Source organism: Gymnoscopelus microlampas, assembly GCF_963454915.1.
Source record: "Gymnoscopelus microlampas genome assembly, chromosome: 10".
Taxonomy (NCBI): domain Eukaryota; kingdom Metazoa; phylum Chordata; class Actinopteri; order Myctophiformes; family Myctophidae; genus Gymnoscopelus; species Gymnoscopelus microlampas.
Window position 1 is genome coordinate 51,920,387 of NC_139947.1, and position 22,149 is coordinate 51,942,535.

The 22,149-nt window shown below is 44.6% G+C and overlaps 2 protein-coding genes across 2 annotated transcripts in view; one reads left to right on the forward strand and one right to left on the reverse strand.

Moving 5' to 3' along the window:
* Nucleotides 1–538: 538 nt before the first annotated feature.
* Nucleotides 539–2,235, forward strand: LOC311053614 (scavenger receptor cysteine-rich type 1 protein M130-like; the record flags this gene model as incomplete). Its single annotated transcript, XM_084069222.1, has 4 exons — nt 539–656; nt 1,145–1,447; nt 2,032–2,062; nt 2,180–2,235. 4 exons carry the CDS (start codon nt 539–541, stop codon nt 2,184–2,186), a joined length of 459 nt encoding a protein of 152 aa, XP_083925348.1. The 3' UTR covers nt 2,187–2,235.
* Nucleotides 2,236–6,856: 4,621 nt separating this feature from the next.
* nol4la (nucleolar protein 4-like a) overlaps nt 6,857–22,149 on the reverse strand; it is a 57,504-nt gene continuing 42,211 nt past the window's right edge. Inside the window, exons 6-11 of the mRNA XM_084068481.1 lie at nt 16,477–16,784; nt 15,188–15,373; nt 12,893–13,081; nt 10,202–10,321; nt 9,805–10,000; nt 6,857–9,240 (exon numbers count right to left, since the gene is read on the reverse strand). Of these exons, the coding sequence (XP_083924607.1) occupies nt 9,026–9,240; nt 9,805–10,000; nt 10,202–10,321; nt 12,893–13,081; nt 15,188–15,373; nt 16,477–16,784 (1,214 nt within the window). The 3' untranslated portion in view covers nt 6,857–9,025. The remainder of the gene's footprint in view (nt 9,241–9,804; nt 10,001–10,201; nt 10,322–12,892; nt 13,082–15,187; nt 15,374–16,476; nt 16,785–22,149) is intronic.

Below are 22,149 nucleotides of genomic sequence, written 5' to 3' on the forward strand. Positions count from 1 at the left end.
GTCCTCTGCACCCGGGCTTTGATGTTGTCCAGTCCCGGTGCTTTCCTGGTGTTGGTCCGGGTGAGCTGAGGCCTCACTTGGTCCGTGGTTAGGATCAGGGGTGGAGGAGCTTCCTACTCCACTGCTATGGGGCAATGAAAGTAGATTCTGTGTGTGGATGGTGTAAAGTCACCACATTTATGAACTATTGAACTAATGTGAACTACATTGAGTACCTGTTCATTTAATCACTTATTTACATGTTTTACCTTTAAAAAAAGCTAAAAAAAATATACCATCTTTGTATAGAAAAGTAACATTTAAATGGTTTAGAAAACTCTCTCTCTCTCTCTCTCGCTCTCTCTCTTCAGAGTCTGTGAGGTTGGTGAATGGGCCTGGTAAGTGTTCAGGCAGAGTGGAGGTGAAGTCTAATCAGTCTTGGGTCTCAGTGTGTGAAGGTGACTTTGACCAGCAGGATGCAGAGGTGGTCTGCAGGCAGCTTGGCTGTGGAAGTCATGCAATCCTCCTGGAAGGGCTCCATGGAGAAGTGAATGTTCCAATGTGGACCCAAGAGTTCCAGTGTGAAGGCAACGAGTCTGTTCTCCTGGACTGTAGAACCTCAAACCCGACTAGAAACACCTGCTCACCTGACAAAGCTGTTGGACTCACCTGCTCAGGTAAAATATCAATTACACTTTAGGTTTGGATTAGTTGTGTGTGTGTGTGTGTGTGTGTGTGTGTGTGTGTGTGTGTGTGTGTGTGTGTGTGTGTGTGTGTGTGTGTGTGTGTGTGTGTGTGTGTGTGTGTGTGCGTGCGTGCGTGCGTGCGTGCGTGCGTGCGTGCGTGCGCGCGCGCGTAACACACATTGTAATCATACAGTTACTAATTCCCACCCTGTGAATGTCAAATAAATAGCAGCAAACAGGAACACAAAGGATATCATCTCCTGTGTTTCAATATATAAACATAAACTTGTTGCACTAATAGAGAGGATCCATGTTCACTGTACACTCAAACTAAGGCATTTCTTTTATAATTGTATATACACATACAGTATACACATATTTGAACCAACAACTAAACAGTTTTCTTGTAATAACATTGATATTACTTATTCTTCTTTCTTCTTTTTTTCTTTACTGTTTATTATGTTGTCTCTGTATAGAGCTCAGGTTGGTGGGAGGAACCAGTAACTGTGCTGGTGTACTGGAGATGGAACTCTGGAAAGAGTGGAAACCAACGTTTGATCGGTATAAAGACTGGGACATGAAGGCTTCACATGTAGTGTGTAGACAGCTGGGCTGTGGCCAAGCTCTTTACACAGACAGGAGACCTGGTTCTAAACGCCATGCTGTATGGCACACCATATCTACCTGTAAAGGAGATGAGTCTCCAGCGAAGGACTGTATTGGAAAGGAATGGACTCACTCTGGTCACACAAACGACTTACGGGAGATAACATGTTCAGGTGACAAATAATGACAGTAATACAGTCTCTTATTTTATCTATCTATCTATCTACCTACCTATCTATCTATCTGGGCTCCGCAGCCTGTGAATGATCCAAGCACAACCGAAGAGTACACCCTGAAATCACGTGATCACAAAAAAAAATCATGTTAAAGGATTTATAAACGTTTATATAAAAGGGTGGTGGGATACGTGCTAGGGATTTTGCTGCGTCCCCCCCTCCCCCATTTCTGAAGTTTTACCACTTGATAACTATCTTTTTATGTTTTACTTTTTGTTTTACTGTTTTTGTTTTTTTGTCTTATGCGTATGATGTTCTGTATGTACTCTGTCTTGTGTGTAGGTCTGTCTGAGTCTGTTGTAGTCCTGTCTAAATGTAAAATGACAAGTCGCAAAAATGAATGATTATGAAAAAAATAAATCATACAGGTACTCATCCCCACCCTGTGAACATCAAAGAAATAGCAGCAAACAGGAGAATCAAAGGACATCATCTCATGTCAACAGATAAACCAACTGGTTGCACTGCTAGAGAGGATCCATGCACTCTGTAACACTCAAACTCTTGTATTTTATCTTCAGGTCCCCCGGTTCAACCAACACCAAACACCAGGTAAACAAAGATGAACCAACAACTAAAAATGATAGATTTGAGCATAAAAGGTTTTCTTCTAATCAAAGTAATATTCATTTGTTTTTCTTTACTGTTTATTCTCTTGTCTCTGTACAGAGCGTGAGGACGTCAGGTTGGCGAGAGGAACCAGTAACTGCACTGGTATACTGGAGATGAAACACAATTGACAAACTATGCAACGATGCAAGTTGGAAATGTATGTCCCACCTGGTTATGCAATACCCGTTGCACTCGTTGTCAGAGTATATCCATTGTGTCTGTCTGTCTGTGTCCTTTTAATGCTCATACATGGACATATCTGTATCTGTCTGTCTGGAGACATTTGATAATTCAACATTAAAAACATAATGTCTTCTAAGTCAAAGATCAAGTCTCATTATATGTGATGCTTTTTCCACACTGACTTTTTCAGGGACCCCCCAAAATGATGTTTTTTTGTCGCGGACCCCCATCTAAAAATATGTTGTTTCAGGGACCCCCAGAAGCAAAGATGTGAGTAAAAAATGTATATATATACATATATATATATATATATATATATATGCGCAAAGATTTGCAAAAATGTTCACGATTTTTCAAAAATAGCAGATCTACAAGCTCATAGCTCATAAAGAAATCTTAAAATGACACAGATGTGTTCCCGGATTGAATGGGTTAATCTAAAATAAATAGATGAATGGTTGCAGATGTGAGCTGATTATACAAAGAAGAAAAAAATAACAGAAAACCAGAAGCCATGTTTCAGTTTGATAGCTCATCGCACTGTTTTATTCAATTACTGACATCTCAGAAGAGGGGAGAGTCCTGCAACTCTGCTGTTGGTAAACCACTGGTGTTGTTTTTAGTTTTTTTTTTAGTTTTATTTTTACCATATAGCGTTGATGCAACACTGAAAAAGCGCTATTTCCAAACAAACACAGGTCCTCATTAGTGATATGTAAGAGGCAGAGAGATTCCCACCTTGACAGGTTTGCATGGAAAATACAAATGAAACAGCCTTTTTTTGTGTGTATTTTAGTTGTTTCACATATAATAAATATTCATACCTATAAACACTCCAAAAAAAAATCTAAATCAAAATATTAAGTCACAGGTACTGGAAAAAAGCTCCACTTTCTTGTTTTTTAATCACAATGATAAATGTACAAAACGATAAACATCTCATATAAATGTCATGGTTTTCGGCAGAGGCTTAAACTCTCGTTTCCAGAAGAGATTAATGGATATCAACTAAAGTTGGAGATTCAGCATTTCCTGAGGTTTATGGGTTCCCCCTTTGAAGGCCAGGAAAGGGGAATGGCTTCATGTTACCATGGAGATATAGTATAACAACAGGTCAAAGTGTACCTCCCGGGGTTAAGGATGACCACATGGCCATGGGGGGTAGGAAAAAAGATTCTGAGCACTTACTACAGTATTGTCATTAATGTAGCTGTAAGGCTCCTGGGACAGCTTTGTTCCCAGAACGCCTCACTCTCTTCTAGGCCACAATGATTGATCACCAATGAAAAACAAGAATCGCAATGCTTGATAAATCTTTGACGTTTCACTTTGAGATGCTGCGAGGCTCTCTCTCTCTCTCTCTCTCTCTTACTCCAGATTTAGTAGTCAGATGCACTAAAGCTCAATAGGCTCTATGCACAGCAGCCATATTGGAAAGAAATTGGGCCTCTTCCTTACTTCCTTCACAGGTTTTACCAATGATACTAATGATGGCTTTGTTCTATTTCATGTAGCACAGTGGTTCTCAGACCTTTTCATTTCAAGGACGGGTCCATTTGGTTCCATTTGTACACTCTCAGAGTTACACACCCGTAAGGGGTCCATTTGGACCCCCATCAAGAAACCACGAGGGTCCCTGGACCACACTTGGAGACCCACTGGTGTAGCGGAGTGTTTCCAGTGAGCCAACATGCTCAATATCAGCACCCTGACTCTGTTTAGACCAGAATGGAACAGAGCCTTCATTAGTATCATTGTTAAGACCTGTGAAGGAAGTAAGTTGAGGCCCAATTTCTCTTCAAAATGGCTGCTGTGCATAGAGCCTATTCATACCCCCGTCACATGACGCTGTTGCTTGTGGACGTGGAAACTGATTAACAAGCTAACAACGCGGCGGCGGCGGCAAGCCACGCCGTCCACCGTCTAAACGCGTTAAAGGCATAAGCCGCCACCGTTTGTCAACCACAGAGGCTGGCCGTGTGACCGAGAGTCAAAGGAGTCACCGTTGATGCGATGCGACGAGAAAAAGTAACATTTCTAAGCAAAATGTATGCAGACCGGGGGTGGGGGTGGGGGTGGGGCAAAAAGAAACGCAAGCTGAACAAAATGCAAAAGCAAAAAGTATTCTGAAAAACTGTACATGTAAACATCACACTTTCACTGAGTCCAAAAAACCAGAGGGAGGAAAATTACAAAGCTTCACACTGTTCTACAGTACAACCCCCCGGCACAGATCTACAAACCCCCTGCATAGAGGTACAATAACCCCCTAGCACAGAGCTACAAACCCCCTTTTTGCACAGAGCTACAACCCCCCCCCCCCCCCCGTCACAGAGCTACAGTCTCTGTCTGTGCTGCAGAGGCAACGAATAAAATAATATAAATAACAATAGAAGTCATACAGAGCACCACCAAATGATAAGTTAAACAAGCAAGGGTTAAAACCACTTTTTTTTTTTTTTTTTTTTTAAACAGTGCTGTACCCACATTAAAAATTAAAGGTTTAAAACATTTCTTTTGTCACTCTTTGTACAGCTATACAGTACATATACAGTACATATATCTGACCACTTTAGCAATCCACAAGCTACCAGGCCTTTTTTTGAACCAAACATTGATACATTACATTGTCCAGTCAATACAAAGAGAAATTCCATTGGCCGTTAGGAAAAGAAAAGGGAAAAAAACAATGTGTTTAGTCTTCAATCACAGTAACTCCAGCGCACACCGAAAAAAGATGCCCAATGTAGACCTATGAGTGTGAGTGTAGACTCATCTGCAAGCACACCGTTGAGATAAGAGATTCAACTGTGACGCTGCGTAAGATAGACCCTCCAGAAAAATGCGTTTATGTGATCGCAGAATTTACCGTATAATCAGCAAAATGGCGCATAATTATGCGGGGGTAACGTTTTTTCAAAAAGGCCGCATCGCATCGCATAATATGCGCATCGCATCGCATAATACGCACATCGCATCGCATAATATGCGATTCGCATCGCATATTTCCGCATATTTCGCAACTTTTAACATATTTCGCATTTTCCGCAACTTCTCGCATATTTCGCATATTGCCGCATATTTCTGCATATTGCCGCATATTTGACAACTATCCGCATATTTCGCAACTTCCCGCAATTTCACCGCATAAAATTGCAAAAAAAACGCATATTTCATCGCAAAATCAAGGGTTTTAGCCCGCATAATCAAGAGTTTTAGCCCGCATAATCAAGAGTTTTAGCCCGCATAATCAAGAGTTTTAGCCCGCATAATCAAGGATTTTTGCCCGCTTTTTTCTGGAAGGTCTAGTAAGACATCAAAGTGTAGGGACGGCGTCAAACCAGCTTCATGCTTCGGCGACAACGTTTTGCTCGACAAACGTAAAGGTATTTCCGAATGAAAGAGCATAAATGAAGGTGCAGCACAACCGATATGTCACCGACAGGACTCAAGGGGGCTGGGGAGGGACAGGAGACAAGGAAGACACATAGAGGGGACAAAGATCCCAAGTACATCTATCGGCTTGATTGATTAGGTCATTCAAAATCACTATGGCCTATACCAAAATAATAGATCCAAAAGCAATATGCACCAATGTCGTTTCCAAATTGCAACCTTTAGCCCAGATAAAAAGAAAGGCTTTCATGAAAAGAAAAAAAAAAAGAATATTAGGAAATAATGATGTGATTTTGAATAGTGCCAGATTGGCCTCGCCGAGTGCTTCCAGGTGGAGTTTAATTGTGCTCTCAATAATTCATCATATAATTTATAACATGTCTGAACTGAACCCGAGGTAAAGACACGCTCATGTCACTGTGTTGTGTCACCATAATCCTGAGCTATAAAGTGCTTCCAAAGTTGCAATAGATAATAGATTTGACATTTGAAAATGTCCTATGGTCCAATCATGCCATGGCAATAATATGTAAATAGACTGTTTGCACATGGAACTCTACTAGTCTGTTGTTACTATTATATTCTGTAAATGTATGAAGGAATCTGTATTAAGCCTGATTCATACTACGTATGCCATGTGTTGTTAGCTTCTAGATTAGTTCTTTTTTTTTTTGGCAAGCGATCAGAGTATAAAATAAGCCTTATAGTGGTGTTAAACGGATTGTGTAAAATAAATAATAACTGGTAAACGTGAGAGCTTTCTGATAGATACAGAAATATAGACAGTATCTCTCATGAAAAAATCATTGTCTTTGTGTCTGGAATGTTTGGGCTGCCTGACGGAGTCACTTCTCTCTATGAGTCCATGTTGTACAAAAATCGCTTTGAATGGCCAACTCCACTCAACACAAAAAAATATAATACATACAGTTAATGCTCACATTTACAACAACAAACAACAAACAACAACAACAACAACAATAAAAAGGAGTAATTAAATGTCACCACATCAACACATACACACACTAACACGGCCGCCGTTGTGCTCAGCTCTCCGCTGACCCCTATGACCCCCTAAACAAAAGTGTCTGTTCTGAGAATGTGCTCTACATCTGGCTGGGGCACACACGCACACACACACGCACACGCACACACACACATGAACATACACACACTCACAGACGCACGCACACACGCGCGCGCACACACGCACACACCACAGCAGAGTTTGTGAGTAAACGGCGATGTACGTAATTACATCTTCTTCTTTTTCCTAAGATTGTCTTTTGCGTCTTTCAAACAGTGTGTTAAGGACAGAATGTACACAGCAAAACCCACAGTGCTAAAAAAAAAGAACTCAGAGTGTACAAGAATGGACCCATGAAGGACGCTAACGAGAAAACCTCTCTACATCCCCTATAAAATCCTGAATGATCTTTTAACTCTCGAGAGTGTACAAATGTAACCACATACATTTGGTTACGTCCATACAAATGGGTAAATTAACGCTGAGGATTTTACTGTGTACCAATCTATTCACCTGGGTCCATTAACGACTCCACGAAAACTCTCACTGAACCTACTTCCGGACTCGTCATCCCACAAAATTCACATCAAAATATCAAATAAAGACATTAAACATTAAGTCTCATATTTATAAAAGGTCCCTTTTCATATAGCCACTCCTGAATGATTGGTTCTAATCAGTGAAAGTGCCTCAGTCAGTTATGAGGTTAAAGTTAACGATCAGCGTTGATGACAAACAACATTGAAATTGGCTACAATGCTGCATGGTGGGATATCAATTATTGTTATTTTTGTTTTAATCTACTGTATTTTACAGCATGAAAGATGTTAGCGTACCTAACAGGAGTACAATACGCCTTCCTCTGTTAGCGTACCTAACAGGAGTACAATACGCCTTCCTCTGTTAGCGTACCTAACAGGAGTACAATACGCCTTCCTCTCTAAGCATGTACTTTTCCAAAAGGCTTGAGCCACTATCTAGTCTAACCGGATGTTGGGTTTCTCAAAAGTCATATTTCCATAAGCACGCCGTTACTGATTATCTTCAATATTGCACCTTTTTCCACTTCTTCAGTAGCACTGGTTATATGACCCCTAAACAATATATTAATCTCCTTTTAGTATCCCTGACTGGTGTCTAAAGACCTTCATTTGCATACCCAGACTTCTTTAAAAAAAAGCCTCATCTAGAGTTCCTTTTGAGGAAATTGAGAAAATTGCTGATGAAAAACAAAATTCACTCTGAAAACAATAACAAAATGAGAGTGGAATCATGGCGAGAGAGAGAGAGAGTAAACGACCACTATAACCTAAGAACGAGGCAACCATTCCAAGGACAAGACAAGAGGTACTAGAGAATACAAACACCGAGCTGGAATGATCCGTTTTGATTCTGTGGTTCAAGTCTCATCGAAAGTATTTTCCACGTAATTTAGTTGTATCTCCCTCTCTTGTGTGTGTGTGTGTGTGTATGTGTTTGTTTTGCATGTGTGTACCGACGTCAGCACATCCTAAGCTGTTGAGGTCAGCAGTTCGGTGGCGGAACAGGCCACGTCTGTAGCAGCGGGTCCATGTCAAGATTTCTCCCAAATGTGTCCATACAAATAAGTGAATATGGTGAGTGTTTGTTAGCTTATGTGTTTGTTTTTGAAGCGCCAGAGAGTATCTACTTAGAACGGTGAATGTTGTCGCCACGTGGTATATTTTTTTCATCCTGTAATTACCAAAACGAGTTGACAACATCAAATTCCTACCATGTAACGATTACAGTGGGCGCTGCAGGTCACTTCATTACCGAGCATCTTCAAAAGGGAATGCGGGTATAAGCAACCTCACGCACCCAAACCTCTGCACACGACAGCAAATGTAAAAAGTAAAGGTAACATCTAATTCAAGAGCAACACCACTCACAATAATGTAATCCTCTCACGTCCTTCATGTTCTGTCCAATGATTTGTTTTTTTGTTCTGCACAGATCGGAGCCTAGAAGACCTGAGAGGAAATGGAGGTTGAGGGTGTCATGACAACACACGTCAGCCTGTGATATGTTCTGTTCCTTTCAAATACATGTACAAACGCGTGTTAACGGACAGAAAAAAGGAGCATACACCACCACAGGATCAATTGTGCGCTGCAGTTTCACCAGCGAAACGCTCGTGTCTTTGTATGGACTTCAAAGTCCAGCCTGAACACAGAGACTGTGGGCGGACAGGCTTTGTTGAGAGAAGAAGGATCTTGGCACCGGTTGGCCCTGCTCAGCCAGGCTCTGGCGTTGTGGGTGGGGGGGGGGTTTTGGACTCAGTTCTGTTGCAGGATGAGGTTCTCCAGCTCATCCGCCGAGCGGAGCAGGAAGGCGGCAGACTCTCGGTAGCCTGCGATGAGCTGCCTGACGGCCGTCACCTCGGGGGCGCTGAGCTGGGCGGACGCCCCCCCTCCCCCGCCGCCCTGACCGTGACTGTTGGAGCTGGAGGAGGCGTTGGGAGCCACGGCCTTCATACTGAGGTCTGTGGGGCCTGAGGAGGAGAGGAAGTAAGTCCATTTTATTTGTATAGCACTTTTCACAGAGAGAACTCACAAAGGGTTTTACATACAGAAATACCAACGGAAAGAAGCATTCAAATGATTAGAAACAATGAAAACACTCAGGAAAACAAAACAGCAGACTTATTTCCAATATAATGTATTTGAACTACTTTCACTTCCATTTCCATTGATCCATGCAGTTAGGTGCAGGATGAAGGGGTTTGTACTATGATTCATGCAGTTAGGAGCAGGATAAAGGGGTTTGTACTATGATTCATGCAGTTATGTGCAGGATAAAGGGGTTTGTACTATGATTCATGCAGTTAGGAGCAGGATAAAGGGGTTTGTACTATGATTCATGCAGTTAGGAGCAGGATAAAGGGGTTTGTACTATGATTCATGCAGTTAGGTGCAGGATAAAGGGGTTTGTACTATGATTCATGCAGTTAGGAGCAGGGTAAAGGGGTTTGTACTATGATTCATGCAGTTAGGAGCAGGATAAAGGGGTTTGTACTTTGATCCATGCAGTTAAGTGTAGGATAAATAAGACTCACCATTGGTCTGTGGTGTAGCAGCAGTGTTCTGCTGGTTTCCAGTGACAACGGTCCCATAGCTGCGGATGTTGTAGCTGAGGCCTCCGTTGGTGAAGATCTGCTCCTGGGGGAATGCAGAGGCCACTATGGAGAAGCCCGACGGGGTCAAAGAGGTCGTCTCCCTGGAGACAGGCTTGTCAACGGAGGCAGGTTCATCCTAGGAATGAAAGCTTTGATTTAGGAGCGTGTAGCAGTTAATCCAACTAATAATTTTAAGCAATTGTTTAAACAAAATAATCGATAGTTTAATTTAAAAAAAAGATTAATGATCGATCAATATTTTTGGGCATGTCATTGTAGGTGAAAAGTACATCTTTTTTGATCAATTATTGGTGGATTAGATTCCACACACACTCACAGTTGCCGGGTAGACATCTAGTCGCATCCTCTTGGCAGCGTTTCGGGTTTCACTCTCGCAGGCGGCAGCCAGAATGTTCTCAGCCATGGCAGAGGTGAGGTGAGGAGGCGTCGGTCGAATCTGACAAGACGGGACAGACAGACAGACAGACAGACAGTTAACCAAGCAGACAGACCAACTCCTACACATCTTAACAGGGGTGTCACACTCATTTTAGGTTGCGGCCCTAAAATGATAAATCTAATAATATTTCCATAAATAAATAAATAACAAGTTTAACGCATTTAGACCTGAAGCCAATTCTACATGTCTCCTAAATCCCAACAGTATTCTGAAAAACGTATGTTTCTATATCAGTGGTGCTCAATCTTTTTCATGTCAAGGACCCCCAAAATTATATGTATTTGGCGGCGGGCCCCCAACAAAATATTTTGTTCCAGGGACCCCCCAGAAGCAAAGATTTGAGTTAAAAATGTTTGCTTTAAAAATATATATATTCAAAGATTTGCACACATTTTCACGATTTTTCAAAAATAGCAGATCTACAAGCTCGTATCGCGGCACTCGGTGCCGCGCTATGAGCTTGTAGATCTGCTATTTTTGAATAGCCCAAAGTGTAAAATAATGCTTTTTAGCTCAAATCAAAAAATGACACAGTTCCAGGTCTTAATGGGTTAAGAAGTATTGAAAATAGCAGATCCACATGCTCTTGTGATATCTCGGTGACGTCCCCACAAGATATTCCCGGTTGAGCTTCACAAGTCATGTTGGCTCTTATAATGAAAGTAATGACTGACTTCATTTGTCTTTGAAGTGGGCTATATACCAAACTGTTGTTATCCAGACTACTACAGATTTCTAAATTGACTGAAATTGGGAAATTAAGGATCAATATCACCCAGTGTTACAGCATTGATACTGTACATTCACATGAATTCAAATCATTTGAGAAATCATCCGCAAAGTAATCCAACGTTACGTCATCGTCATCACGATTTTCAATTGATAACGTGGTCAATAGTTTGGAGAATGAGCCACTCAGGCTTGCGACCGGGAAAACCAAAGTGAAACCTGTATCACCTGTTGAATTTACAGACCTTTATAAAGTACTTCATCTTAGAGTAAAAGCAGGAGAAAGAGCGTATGATAGGTGGTAAGTCAAATATACAGCATTTAACGCTTATACAGTGTTAATTTGCTTTCAGAGAAAGTCTGACAGCTGACAAAAGTGGGCACATTACGCACACACCATATGTTCTTTCCATCTTTTGGTGTTTGAATGAAGCCACACACACACACACACACACACACACACACACACACACACACACACACACACACACACACACACACACACACACACACACACACACACACACACACACACACACACACACATACACACACACACACACACACACACACTTTACTAATGTGTCTGCATTTTGAGCAACACATGCTGCAAGCTGGAGTGATAGACAATATGGTCTATCGATGCCGTTTGTTCTCAAAGTGGGGTCTGGGGACCCCCAGGGGTCCTTGAGGGGGTACCAAGTGGTCCCCAGCTAAATAAGTTAATATAGCGTCACAAAACTATTATTTTATACTTTAGCTATTCAAAAATAGCAGATATACAAGCTCATGAGCGCTATGAGCTTGTAGATCTGCTATTTAAATGTGTGCAAATCTTTGAATATACAGTACAGTACATATATATTTTTTAAAGCAAACATTTTAAACTCAAATCTTTGCTTCTGGGGTCCCTGGAACAACGTTTGTGAGATGGGGGTCCGCGGACAAATATATATCATTTTGGGGGTCCTTGACATAAAGAAGTTTGAGAACCAGTGGCCTATATACTACAACAGCTGAGCCAGACGGTACGACAGCAGTGACAAGCAGTGGGAGGAATGTATTAGCATAACAACTAAATTAGGAGGGGAAAAAACGGTTAAAAAAATAATTAGCAACATAAAAAAAAGTTTGAATGAATATATATTTTTATAAATGATTGTGGCTCCCCCCACAAGCTCATAGCTTGAGCGCTAAGAGCTTGTATATCTGCTATCTATATATATACAATTTGAATCCTGCGCCATGTCGGTTGTCAGTATGTACGAACGTTGTATGTGGCCAGTGTGACGTAATCTGACATCACGCCACATCACGCCAGTGTGACGCGCCATCAGTATGTACGTTGTAACGTTGTATGTAGCCAGTGTGACGTAATCTGACATCACGCCAGTGTGACGTAATCTGACATCACATGACATCACATCCTACCTATAAATTCTAGGATGCCGTCAGATCGCACCAGTTCGACGGCTTCCATAGTGGGTTTTGGTCATTGGAGAGGTGATGCACGTCACCTCTTTCTGAAGTGGGTACTTTAAAAGCCTGTCGTGGATTTAGGAGAGCACAAAACTCTCTCTCACACTGTGAGGTGCCTGTAAGGTGGCACTGCAAAGTGAACGACGCGTCACGCTAGACGTTCGGGCCCGAACTTCTAGTTTAATACATTTATGGTTAAAGTGGTTAAAATGATTGTGACGCTATATCAACTTATTTAGCTGGGGATCCCTTGGTACCCCACCGAGGACCCCTGGGGGTCCCCGGACCCCACTTTGAGAACCAATGCCTTAGAGCCACCATCTCCTGTCAGCAGACCCCCCCCCCCCCCTCGCCCCCTACCTCGAAGCCCCCCTTCTTCATGCGGCGGCAGGATTTGAGGTAGGTGCGTATGCGTTTGCGGGAGCGCTCCTGGAACTCGGGGAACTGGCGTCCGCACGACTCCATGATGGCCTGGATCTTCTCCTTGGGCTGCTTGGAGATGGGGACCATGCGGTCCAGGTTCTCGTCCACAAAGAGACGCACAAACATCTGACAGAGGCATGAGGACACATTTAAACCCCATGTGGGTAAAACGCACAGCAGTATTGGCATCACAATATAATAGTATCAAAGTAAAGTTTAAACGTATGAAAATAGCTTGGTGTAGAGCAGTGGTTCTCAACCAGTGGTCCGGGGACCACCAGTGGTCCTTGAGGGAGTTCCAGGGGGTCCCCAGCTAAATGATGGACAGGAACCAAATGGACCCTTATGGGTCTGTAACTCTGAGAGTGTACAAATGGAACCAAATGGACCCTGACGGGTCCATTTGGTTCCATTTGTACACTCTCAGAGTTAAATTAACATTGATTTTACAATATGAATTGGGGTCCCAGAGATAGAAATGCCATTAAATGGGGGTCCGTAGCCCTAATGCATGTCAAACTGGGGGTCCTTGAAATTAAAATGGTTGAGAATCACTGCTAGAGCCGTAAAAAATCTTCTCTTATCGGGGGTCCCTGCCATATCTTTTCAAATGGGGGTCCCTGGGCTAATGTGTGTCAATCTGGGGGTCCTTGATGCAAAAAAGGTTGAAAACCACTGGTGTAGAGGGAAAAAAGGAGCGAACCAAGTCCAGAGCCCTGGGAGACCCCAGTGGTTTCCTTCCTTCTTCCATCTGACACAAGCTGAGACCCGCCCCCACCCCATGTAAATCTATATATATTTATTATTTTTTTATTTCAATTTATGACCATTTTGGACATCAGGACACAAGAATGACTACAGTACCTCCAGACAGACAATGCCTTGTGCTCCCTGGGAGGTGGTCCCCAAATACATTAGTTAGCCTACAGTAAGCATCAAAATCAGTCTAACCACTTTGGCCCAGATATTCATATTTGAAAATAGCCGATCTACAAGCTCGTCTTGCTATTTTCATTTACTTGGTATGCGGTCCAACTAAGGTGGGACTCAGGATGATTGGACGTACCTGCCATGCACAGTCCCCAGTGAACATGTCTCACAAAGTCCACTGGCAATTTTATTTTATAGTTTATAAACCTGCCTAAAAACCTGAACCTTAAAGAAAGGTAAAATGGTTAAACCCTAATTGGGAATCCTTCCCCCTTCTTTTTTTAAAAAGCTCTAGGAAAGGTGAAACAGCCAAAAAAGAACTTAGGGCAAAGATTTAGAATTTAGATTAAAGACTTAGTTAAACAGAATGTGAAATTATAAGGACCTTAAGAAATTAAAGAGTAACAGGATCCCAAAAAGACTTTCATTCAAAAACAAGATGGCGAGAGCAAAACTTCCTTGCTCTGCCTTTTTCTGAAAGGACGCCCTTTCTGAAAAGGCTTAACACTGAAGTCCAACCCAAACCATTCCCTAAAACCAAAGTAAAGTAACAAAAAAAGCGCCCAAAATCCACCCAATAACCGGGCGCACGGGTTTGGGGACACATGCATGCGCACAGCACGTGTGCATACTGTGCACCCTCACAATTTTCAACTGCACCCTTAGTCATTTCATCTGGCGCCGGGCAGTGGCGTGCACAGACATTTTGAGGGGCAGGTGCTCAAGTAAATTATACTTTTTTTTGTTTACTTGGTCTGCTCTTTTTTCCCTCTCCACCTATACCTCTTTGCCAAAAATAGCCGATCTACAAGCCCACAACGCCTCGCAGCGCGAGGCGTTGTGGGCTTGTAGATCGGCTATTTTTGGCTAAAGTTCTCCTCAGAAAAGGGATGCTAGGTTTCGAGTGGTTATGGTAAAAAGAAAAATCATATCACATTTGGCGGACCCCCTGTAGTAACTCTGAGGACCCCCTAGGGGTCCCGGACCCCCTGTTGAAGACCCCTGCTGTAAACTGAAAAAGAAAAAAACTTTTTTTCCCTTTTTTTCAAAAGGGCACTTCTGATAAAGAGGGCAAAGGGCAGGTGCTCTAGCACCACCTAGAGTCTATCTGTGCACGTCCCTGGCACCGGGCCTGGTTATGGGGCATTGATGACGCGGAGGAGAGAACACGCCCACGGCACCCACGGCAGGGAACCGAACCCAAGACCTTCTATAGCTGTGAGGCGACAGCGCTATACCGACCGTGCCACCGTGCCCCGTGACATGATTATAATCACGTATCTAGTGTGTAGGTGGTCTTACGTTGAATGCTTTCAGTCTCTCAGGGTCCATGCCCTCGGCGTCGTTGATCTTGTCGCTGTCATCGTGGTCGTCGTGTTCGTCGTCGTCGTCGTCCATCATGTGCGTCCGGCCGGACGTCAGGTCCTCGGCGCTCAGACTCAGCTCCGTCTTCACGGAGTCGTAGCTTCCCGAGCTGTACTGAGGAGACTGGAGAGAGACGACACAACACACACATTAGTTATCTCAGCAGCCACACATAGACTATAATGTATGGTAACTCTTCCTTTTGGTTTATATATTTAGTGTGTTTATTTTAAGCTGGACATTATTAACAAGTTGAAATGACATCATTTATTGTTTGTTGAGTTTATTTGTATTTGATTTGACTGAGTTGTCTTTGAGTTACCAGTGCTGTGGGAGGGTGCTGACTGACATATATGGACATGATGGGCTGGCCAAAGCAATGGGGATCAGCTGCTCCAGATCTACAGCTAATCTGGAGAAATTGGACTGCACCACAGTCCCTCTGTACCATGGGGTGGGGCAGGGGTTTTCAGTGTGTGTTTCAATGGTAGTCTTTGTCTTTTCCCCCTTTTGTGTTAATAGTGGTCTGACCCGTCCCTATATATGTCCACCTCCTGTGTCATTCTGGTGAGTGAAGTTTTCAGTTCAGTTGTGTTGTTCAGTCCCAGTTTGTTTTGTTATTTAATTTAAATTCCTTTGTGTTGAGCTCCTTTGTTTTGTTAAAACATTAATTTGCAACAACGAAAAAAGAAAAGAAAGAAAAAGAAAGAAAAAAAGAGAACAATGTTTTAAAACCACCAAAGTTTTCCCTGTGTCTCTCCTTCCGACCAACTCGGTCCCTGACACTCCACTACATCTCAGAGGCAAATATTGTACGTTTTACTCCACTACAATTATTTGAAAACATTAGTTACTAGTTACTTTGTAGATTTTGATTACAAAACATACATTAACCACTTCAGCCCTATATACATTTCGGCCATTCGAAAATAGCAGATCTACAAGCTCTGTAGAGCTTGTAGATCTGCTATTTTCAAAGGATTTTCATACATTTTATACATTTGAAAACTTGTGTGAAATGGGACATTCTGCATAATGAGTACTTTCTACTTTTGCACTTTTACTCAAGTAAATTTAGAATTCCGCAGTTTTATTTATTCATTTAGTATTTCTATACTGCGGTATTGATACTTTTATTTAAGTAAACAAAACTGAGTACTTTTACCACCACTGGTTATATCTAATCACTTTATAACTTAACATCACGACACCTCCCTGTCCTGTACCTTGTTGCTGTATTCTGTTTTGACCGGGTACTTCCTGCTGGGGTCTGTGGGGTAAGAGGCGAGCGGGGAGCCCCCTGCTGGCAGCAGCGTGTCAGCGAGGTTCTCGGAGGAGGACGAGGACGAGGTGGTGCTGAAGTCCAGGGGAGCGCTCATCAGCGCGCCGTTCTCCCTGCTCAGCACGCCGTTCTCCCTCACCTCCACCGCGCCGCCGTCTGGGACGGCCCCCGCCCCGCCGCCCGCCGCCAGGACCTCCGGAGAGGTCAGCGCCGGCAGCCCGTTGGCACTGCCACTCTCTGACGAGTCGTCATCTGGAGGAGGAGGAGAGACGGGTCACAGTGGGACAGTGGTGAGACAGTTTTTTTTTTAAACTTATGTTGCTATAATATCAGCAATCTGGGGACCCATCGTCAAACGGCGCCCTCTGCTGTTTTTCACTTTTGGGGGGGGGGGGGGGGGGGGGCGGGATCTGTTCTTGAGAGATTATAATATCAGTGGTTCTCAAACTTTTTGCATGTCAAGGACCACCCAAAATTTTATGTTTTTGTCCGCGGAGAACAGATGTGTTCCTGGACTGAATGGGTCAAGGATGTGCTATGTGTCCCTGAGGATGTGCTATGTGTCTCTGAGGATGTGCTATGTGTCCCTGAGGATGTGCTATGTGTCCCTGAGGATGTGCTATGTGTCCCTGATGTGCTATGTGTCCCTGAGGATGTGCTATGTGTCCCTGATGTGCTATGTGTCCCTGAGGATGTGCTATGTGTCTCTGATGTGCTATGTGTCCCCGATGTGCTATGTGTCTCTGAGGATGTGCTATGTGTCCCTGAGGATGTGCTATGTGTCCCTGAGGATGTGCGATGTGTCCCTGAGGATGTGCTATGTGTCCCTGAGGATGTGCTATGTGTCCCTGAGGATGTGCTATGTGTCCCTGATGTGCTATGTGTCCCTGAGGATGTGCTATGTGTCCCTGAGGATGTGCTATGTGTCCCTGATGTGTCCCTGATGTGCTATGTGTCCCTGATGTGCTATGTGTCCCTGAGGATGTGCTATGTGTCCCTGATGTGCTATGTGTCCCTGATGTGCTATGTGTCCCTGAGGATGTGCTATGTGTCCCTGAGGATGTGCTATGTGTCTCTGAGGATGTGCTATGTGTCTCTGAGGATGTGCTATGTGTCCCTGAGGATGTGCTATGTGTCCCTGATGTGCTATGTGTCCCTGAGGATGTGCTATGTGTCCCTGATGTGCTATGTGTCCCTGAGGATGTGCTATGTGTCCCTGATGTGCTATGTGTCCCTGAGGATGTGCTATGTGTCTCTGAGGATGTGCGATGTGTCCCTGAGGATGTGCTATGTGTCCCTGATGTGCTATGTGTCCCTGATGTGCTATGTGTCCCTGAGGATGTGCTATGTGTCCCTGAGGATGTGCTATGTGTCTCTGAGGATGTGCTATGTGTCTCTGAGGATGTGCTATGTGTCCCTGAGGATGTGCTATGTGTCCCTGATGTGCTATGTGTCCCTGAGGATGTGCTATGTGTCCCTGAGGATGTGCTATGTGTCCCTGATGTGCTATGTGTCCCTGAGGATGTGCTATGTGTCCCTGATGTGCTATGTGTCCCTGATGTGCTATGTGTCTCTGAGGATGTGCTATGTGTCCCCGATGTGCTATGTGTCCCTGAGGATGTGCTATGTGTCCCTGAGGATGTGCTATGTGTCCCTGAGGATGTGCTATGTGTCCCTGAGGATGTGCTATGTGTCCCTGATGTGCTATGTGTCCCTGATGTGCTATGTGTCTCTGAGGATGTGCTATGTGTCTCTGAGGATGTGCTATGTGTCCCTGATGTGCTATGTGTCCCTGAGGATGTGCTATGTGTCTCTGAGGATGTGCTATGTGTCTCTGATGTGCTATGTGTCCCTGAGGATGTGCTATGTGTCCCTGATGTGCTATGTGTCTCTGAGGATGTGCTATGTGTCCCTGAGGATGTGCTATGTGTCCCTGAGGATGTGCTATGTGTCCCTGAGGATGTGCTATGTGTCTCTGAGGATGTGCTATGTGTCCCTGAGGATGTGCTATGTGTCTCTGAGGATGTGATATGTGTCTCTGAGGATGTGCTATGTGTCTCTGAGGATGTGCTATGTGTCTCTGAGGATGTGCTATGTGTCTCTGAGGATGTGCTATGTGTCCCTGAGGATGTGCTATGTGTCTCTGAGGATGTGCGATGTGTCCCTGAGGATGTGCTATGTGTCCCTGATGTGCTATGTGTCCCTGATGTGCTATGTGTCTCTGAGGATGTGCTATGTGTCTCTGAGGATGTGCTATGTGTCCCTGAGGATGTGCTATGTGTCCCTGATGTGCTATGTGTCCCTGAGGATGTGCTATGTGTCCCTGATGTGCTATGTGTCCCTGAGGATGTGCTATGTGTCCCTGAGGATGTGCTATGTGTCCCTGATGTGCTATGTGTCCCTGAGGATGTGCTATGTGTCCCTGATGTGCTATGTGTCCCTGAGGATGTGCTATGTGTCCCTGATGTGCTATGTGTCCCTGAGGATGTGCTATGTGTCTCTGAGGATGTGCGATGTGTCCCTGAGGATGTGCTATGTGTCCCTGATGTGCTATGTGTCCCTGATGTGCTATGTGTCTCTGAGGATGTGCTATGTGTCCCCGATGTGCTATGTGTCCCTGAGGATGTGCTATGTGTCCCTGAGGATGTGCTATGTGTCCCTGAGGATGTGCTATGTGTCCCTGAGGATGTGCTATGTGTCCCTGATGTGCTATGTGTCCCTGATGTGCTATGTGTCTCTGAGGATGTGCTATGTGTCCCCGATGTGCTATGTGTCCCTGAGGATGTGCTATGTGTCCCTGAGGATGTGCTATGTGTCCCTGAGGATGTGCTATGTGTCCCTGAGGATGTGCTATGTGTCCCTGATGTGCTATGTGTCCCTGATGTGCTATGTGTCTCTGAGGATGTGCTATGTGTCTCTGAGGATGTGCTATGTGTCCCTGATGTGCTATGTGTCCCTGAGGATGTGCTATGTGTCTCTGAGGATGTGCTATGTGTCTCTGATGTGCTATGTGTCCCTGAGGATGTGCTATGTGTCCCTGATGTGCTATGTGTCTCTGAGGATGTGCTATGTGTCCCTGAGGATGTGCTATGTGTCCCTGAGGATGTGCTATGTGTCCCTGAGGATGTGCTATGTGTCTCTGAGGATGTGCTATGTGTCCCTGAGGATGTGCTATGTGTCTCTGAGGATGTGATATGTGTCTCTGAGGATGTGCTATGTGTCTCTGAGGATGTGCTATGTGTCTCTGAGGATGTGCTATGTGTCTCTGAGGATGTGCTATGTGTCTCTGAGGATGTGGGGGGGGGGGGGGGGCGGGATCTGTTCTTGAGAGATTATAATATCAGTGGTTCTCAAACTTTTTGCATGTCAAGGACCACCCAAAATTATATGTATTTGTCCGCGGAGAACAGATGTGTTCCTGGACTGAATGGGTTAAGGATGTGCTTTTTGTCCCTGAGGATGTGCTATGTGTCTCTGAGGATGTGCGATGTGTCTCTGAGGATGTGCTATGTGTCTCTGAGGATGTGCGATGTGTCTCTGAGGATGTGCTATGTGTCCCTGATGTGCTATGTGTCCCTGAGGATGTGCTATGTGTCCCTGATGTGCTATGTGTCTCTGAGGATGTGCTATGTGTCCCTGAGGATGTGCTATGTGTCTCTGAGGATGTGCGATGTGTCCCTGAGGATGTGCTATGTGTCCCTGAGGATGTGCTATGTGTCTCTGAGGATGTGCTATGTGTCCCTGAGGATGTGCTATGTGTCCCTGAGGATGTGCTATGTGTCCCTGAGGATGTGCTATGTGTCTCTGAGGATGTGCTATGTGTCCCTGAGGATGTGCTATGTGTCTCTGAGGATGTGCTATGTGTCTCTGAGGATGTGCTATGTGTCTCTGAGGATGTGGGGGGGGGGGGGGGGGCGGGATCTGTTCTTGAGAGATTATAATATCAGTGGTTCTCAAACTTTTTGCATGTCAAGGACCACCCAAAATTATATGTATTTGTCCGCGGAGAACAGATGTGTTCCTGGACTGAATGGGTTAAGGATGTGCTTTTTGTCCCTGAGGATGTGCTATGTGTCTCTGAGGATGTGCGATGTGTCTCTGAGGATGTGCTATGTGTCTCTGAGGATGTGCGATGTGTCTCTGAGGATGTGCTATGTGTCCCTGATGTGCTATGTGTCCCTGAGGATGTGCTATGTGTCCCTGATGTGCTATGTGTCTCTGAGGATGTGCTATGTGTCCCTGAGGATGTGCTATGTGTCTCTGAGGATGTGCGATGTGTCCCTGAGGATGTGCTATGTGTCCCTGAGGATGTGCTATGTGTCCCTGAGGATGTGCTATGTGTCTCTGATGTGCTATGTGTCCCTGATGTGCTATGTGTCCCTGATGTGCTATGTGTCCCTGATGTGCTATGTGTCTCTGAGGATGTGCTATGTGTCCCTGATGTGCTATGTGTCCCTGATGTGCTATGTGTCTCTGAGGATGTGCTATGTGTCCCTGAGGATGTGCTATGTGTCCCCGATGTGCTATGTGTCTCTGAGGATGTGCTATGTGTCCCTGAGGATGTGCTATGTGTCCCTGAGGATGTGCTATGTGTCCCTGAGGATGTGCTATGTGTCCCTGAGGATGTGCTATGTGTCCCTGAGGATGTGCTATGTGTCCCTGAGGATGTGCTATGTGTCCCTGAGGATGTGCTATGTGTCCCTGAGGATGTGCTATGTGTCCCTGAGGATGTGCTATGTGTCCCTGATGTGCTATGTGTCCCTGAGGATGTGCTATGTGTCCCTGAGGATGTGCTATGTGTCCCTGAGGATGTGCTAGGTGTCCCTGAGGATGTGCTATGTGTCCCTGAGGATGTGCTATGTGTCCCTGAGGATGTGCTATGTGTCCCTGAGGATGTGCTATGTGTCTCTGAGGATGTGCTATGTGTCTCTGAGGATGTGCTATGTGTCTCTGAGGATGTGCTATGTGTCTCTGAGGATGTGCTATGTGTCTCTGAGGATGTGGGGGGGGGGGGGGGGGGGGGCGGGATCTGTTCTTGAGAGATTATAATATCAGTGGTTCTCAAACTTTTTGCATGTCAAGGACCACCCAAAATTATATGTATTTGTCCGCGGAGAACAGATGTGTTCCTGGACTGAATGGGTCAAGGATGTGCTATGTGTCCCTGAGGATGTGCTATGTGTCCCTGAGGATGTGCGATGTGTCCCTGAGGATGTGCTATGTGTCCCTGAGGATGTGCTATGTGTCCCTGAGGATGTGCTATGTGTCCCTGAGGATGTGCTATGTGTCTCTGATGTGCTATGTGTCCCTGATGTGCTATGTGTCCCTGATGTGCTATGTGTCTCTGAGGATGTGCGATGTGTCCCTGAGGATGTGCTATGTGTCCCTGAGGATGTGCTATGTGTCTCTGATGTGCTATGTGTCCCTGATGTGCTATGTGTCCCTGATGTGCTATGTGTCTCTGAGGATGTGCTATGTGTCCCTGATGTGCTATGTGTCCCTGATGTGCTATGTGTCTCTGAGGATGTGCTATGTGTCCCTGAGGATGTGCTATGTGTCCCCGATGTGCTATGTGTCTCTGAGGATGTGCTATGTGTCCCTGAGGATGTGCTATGTG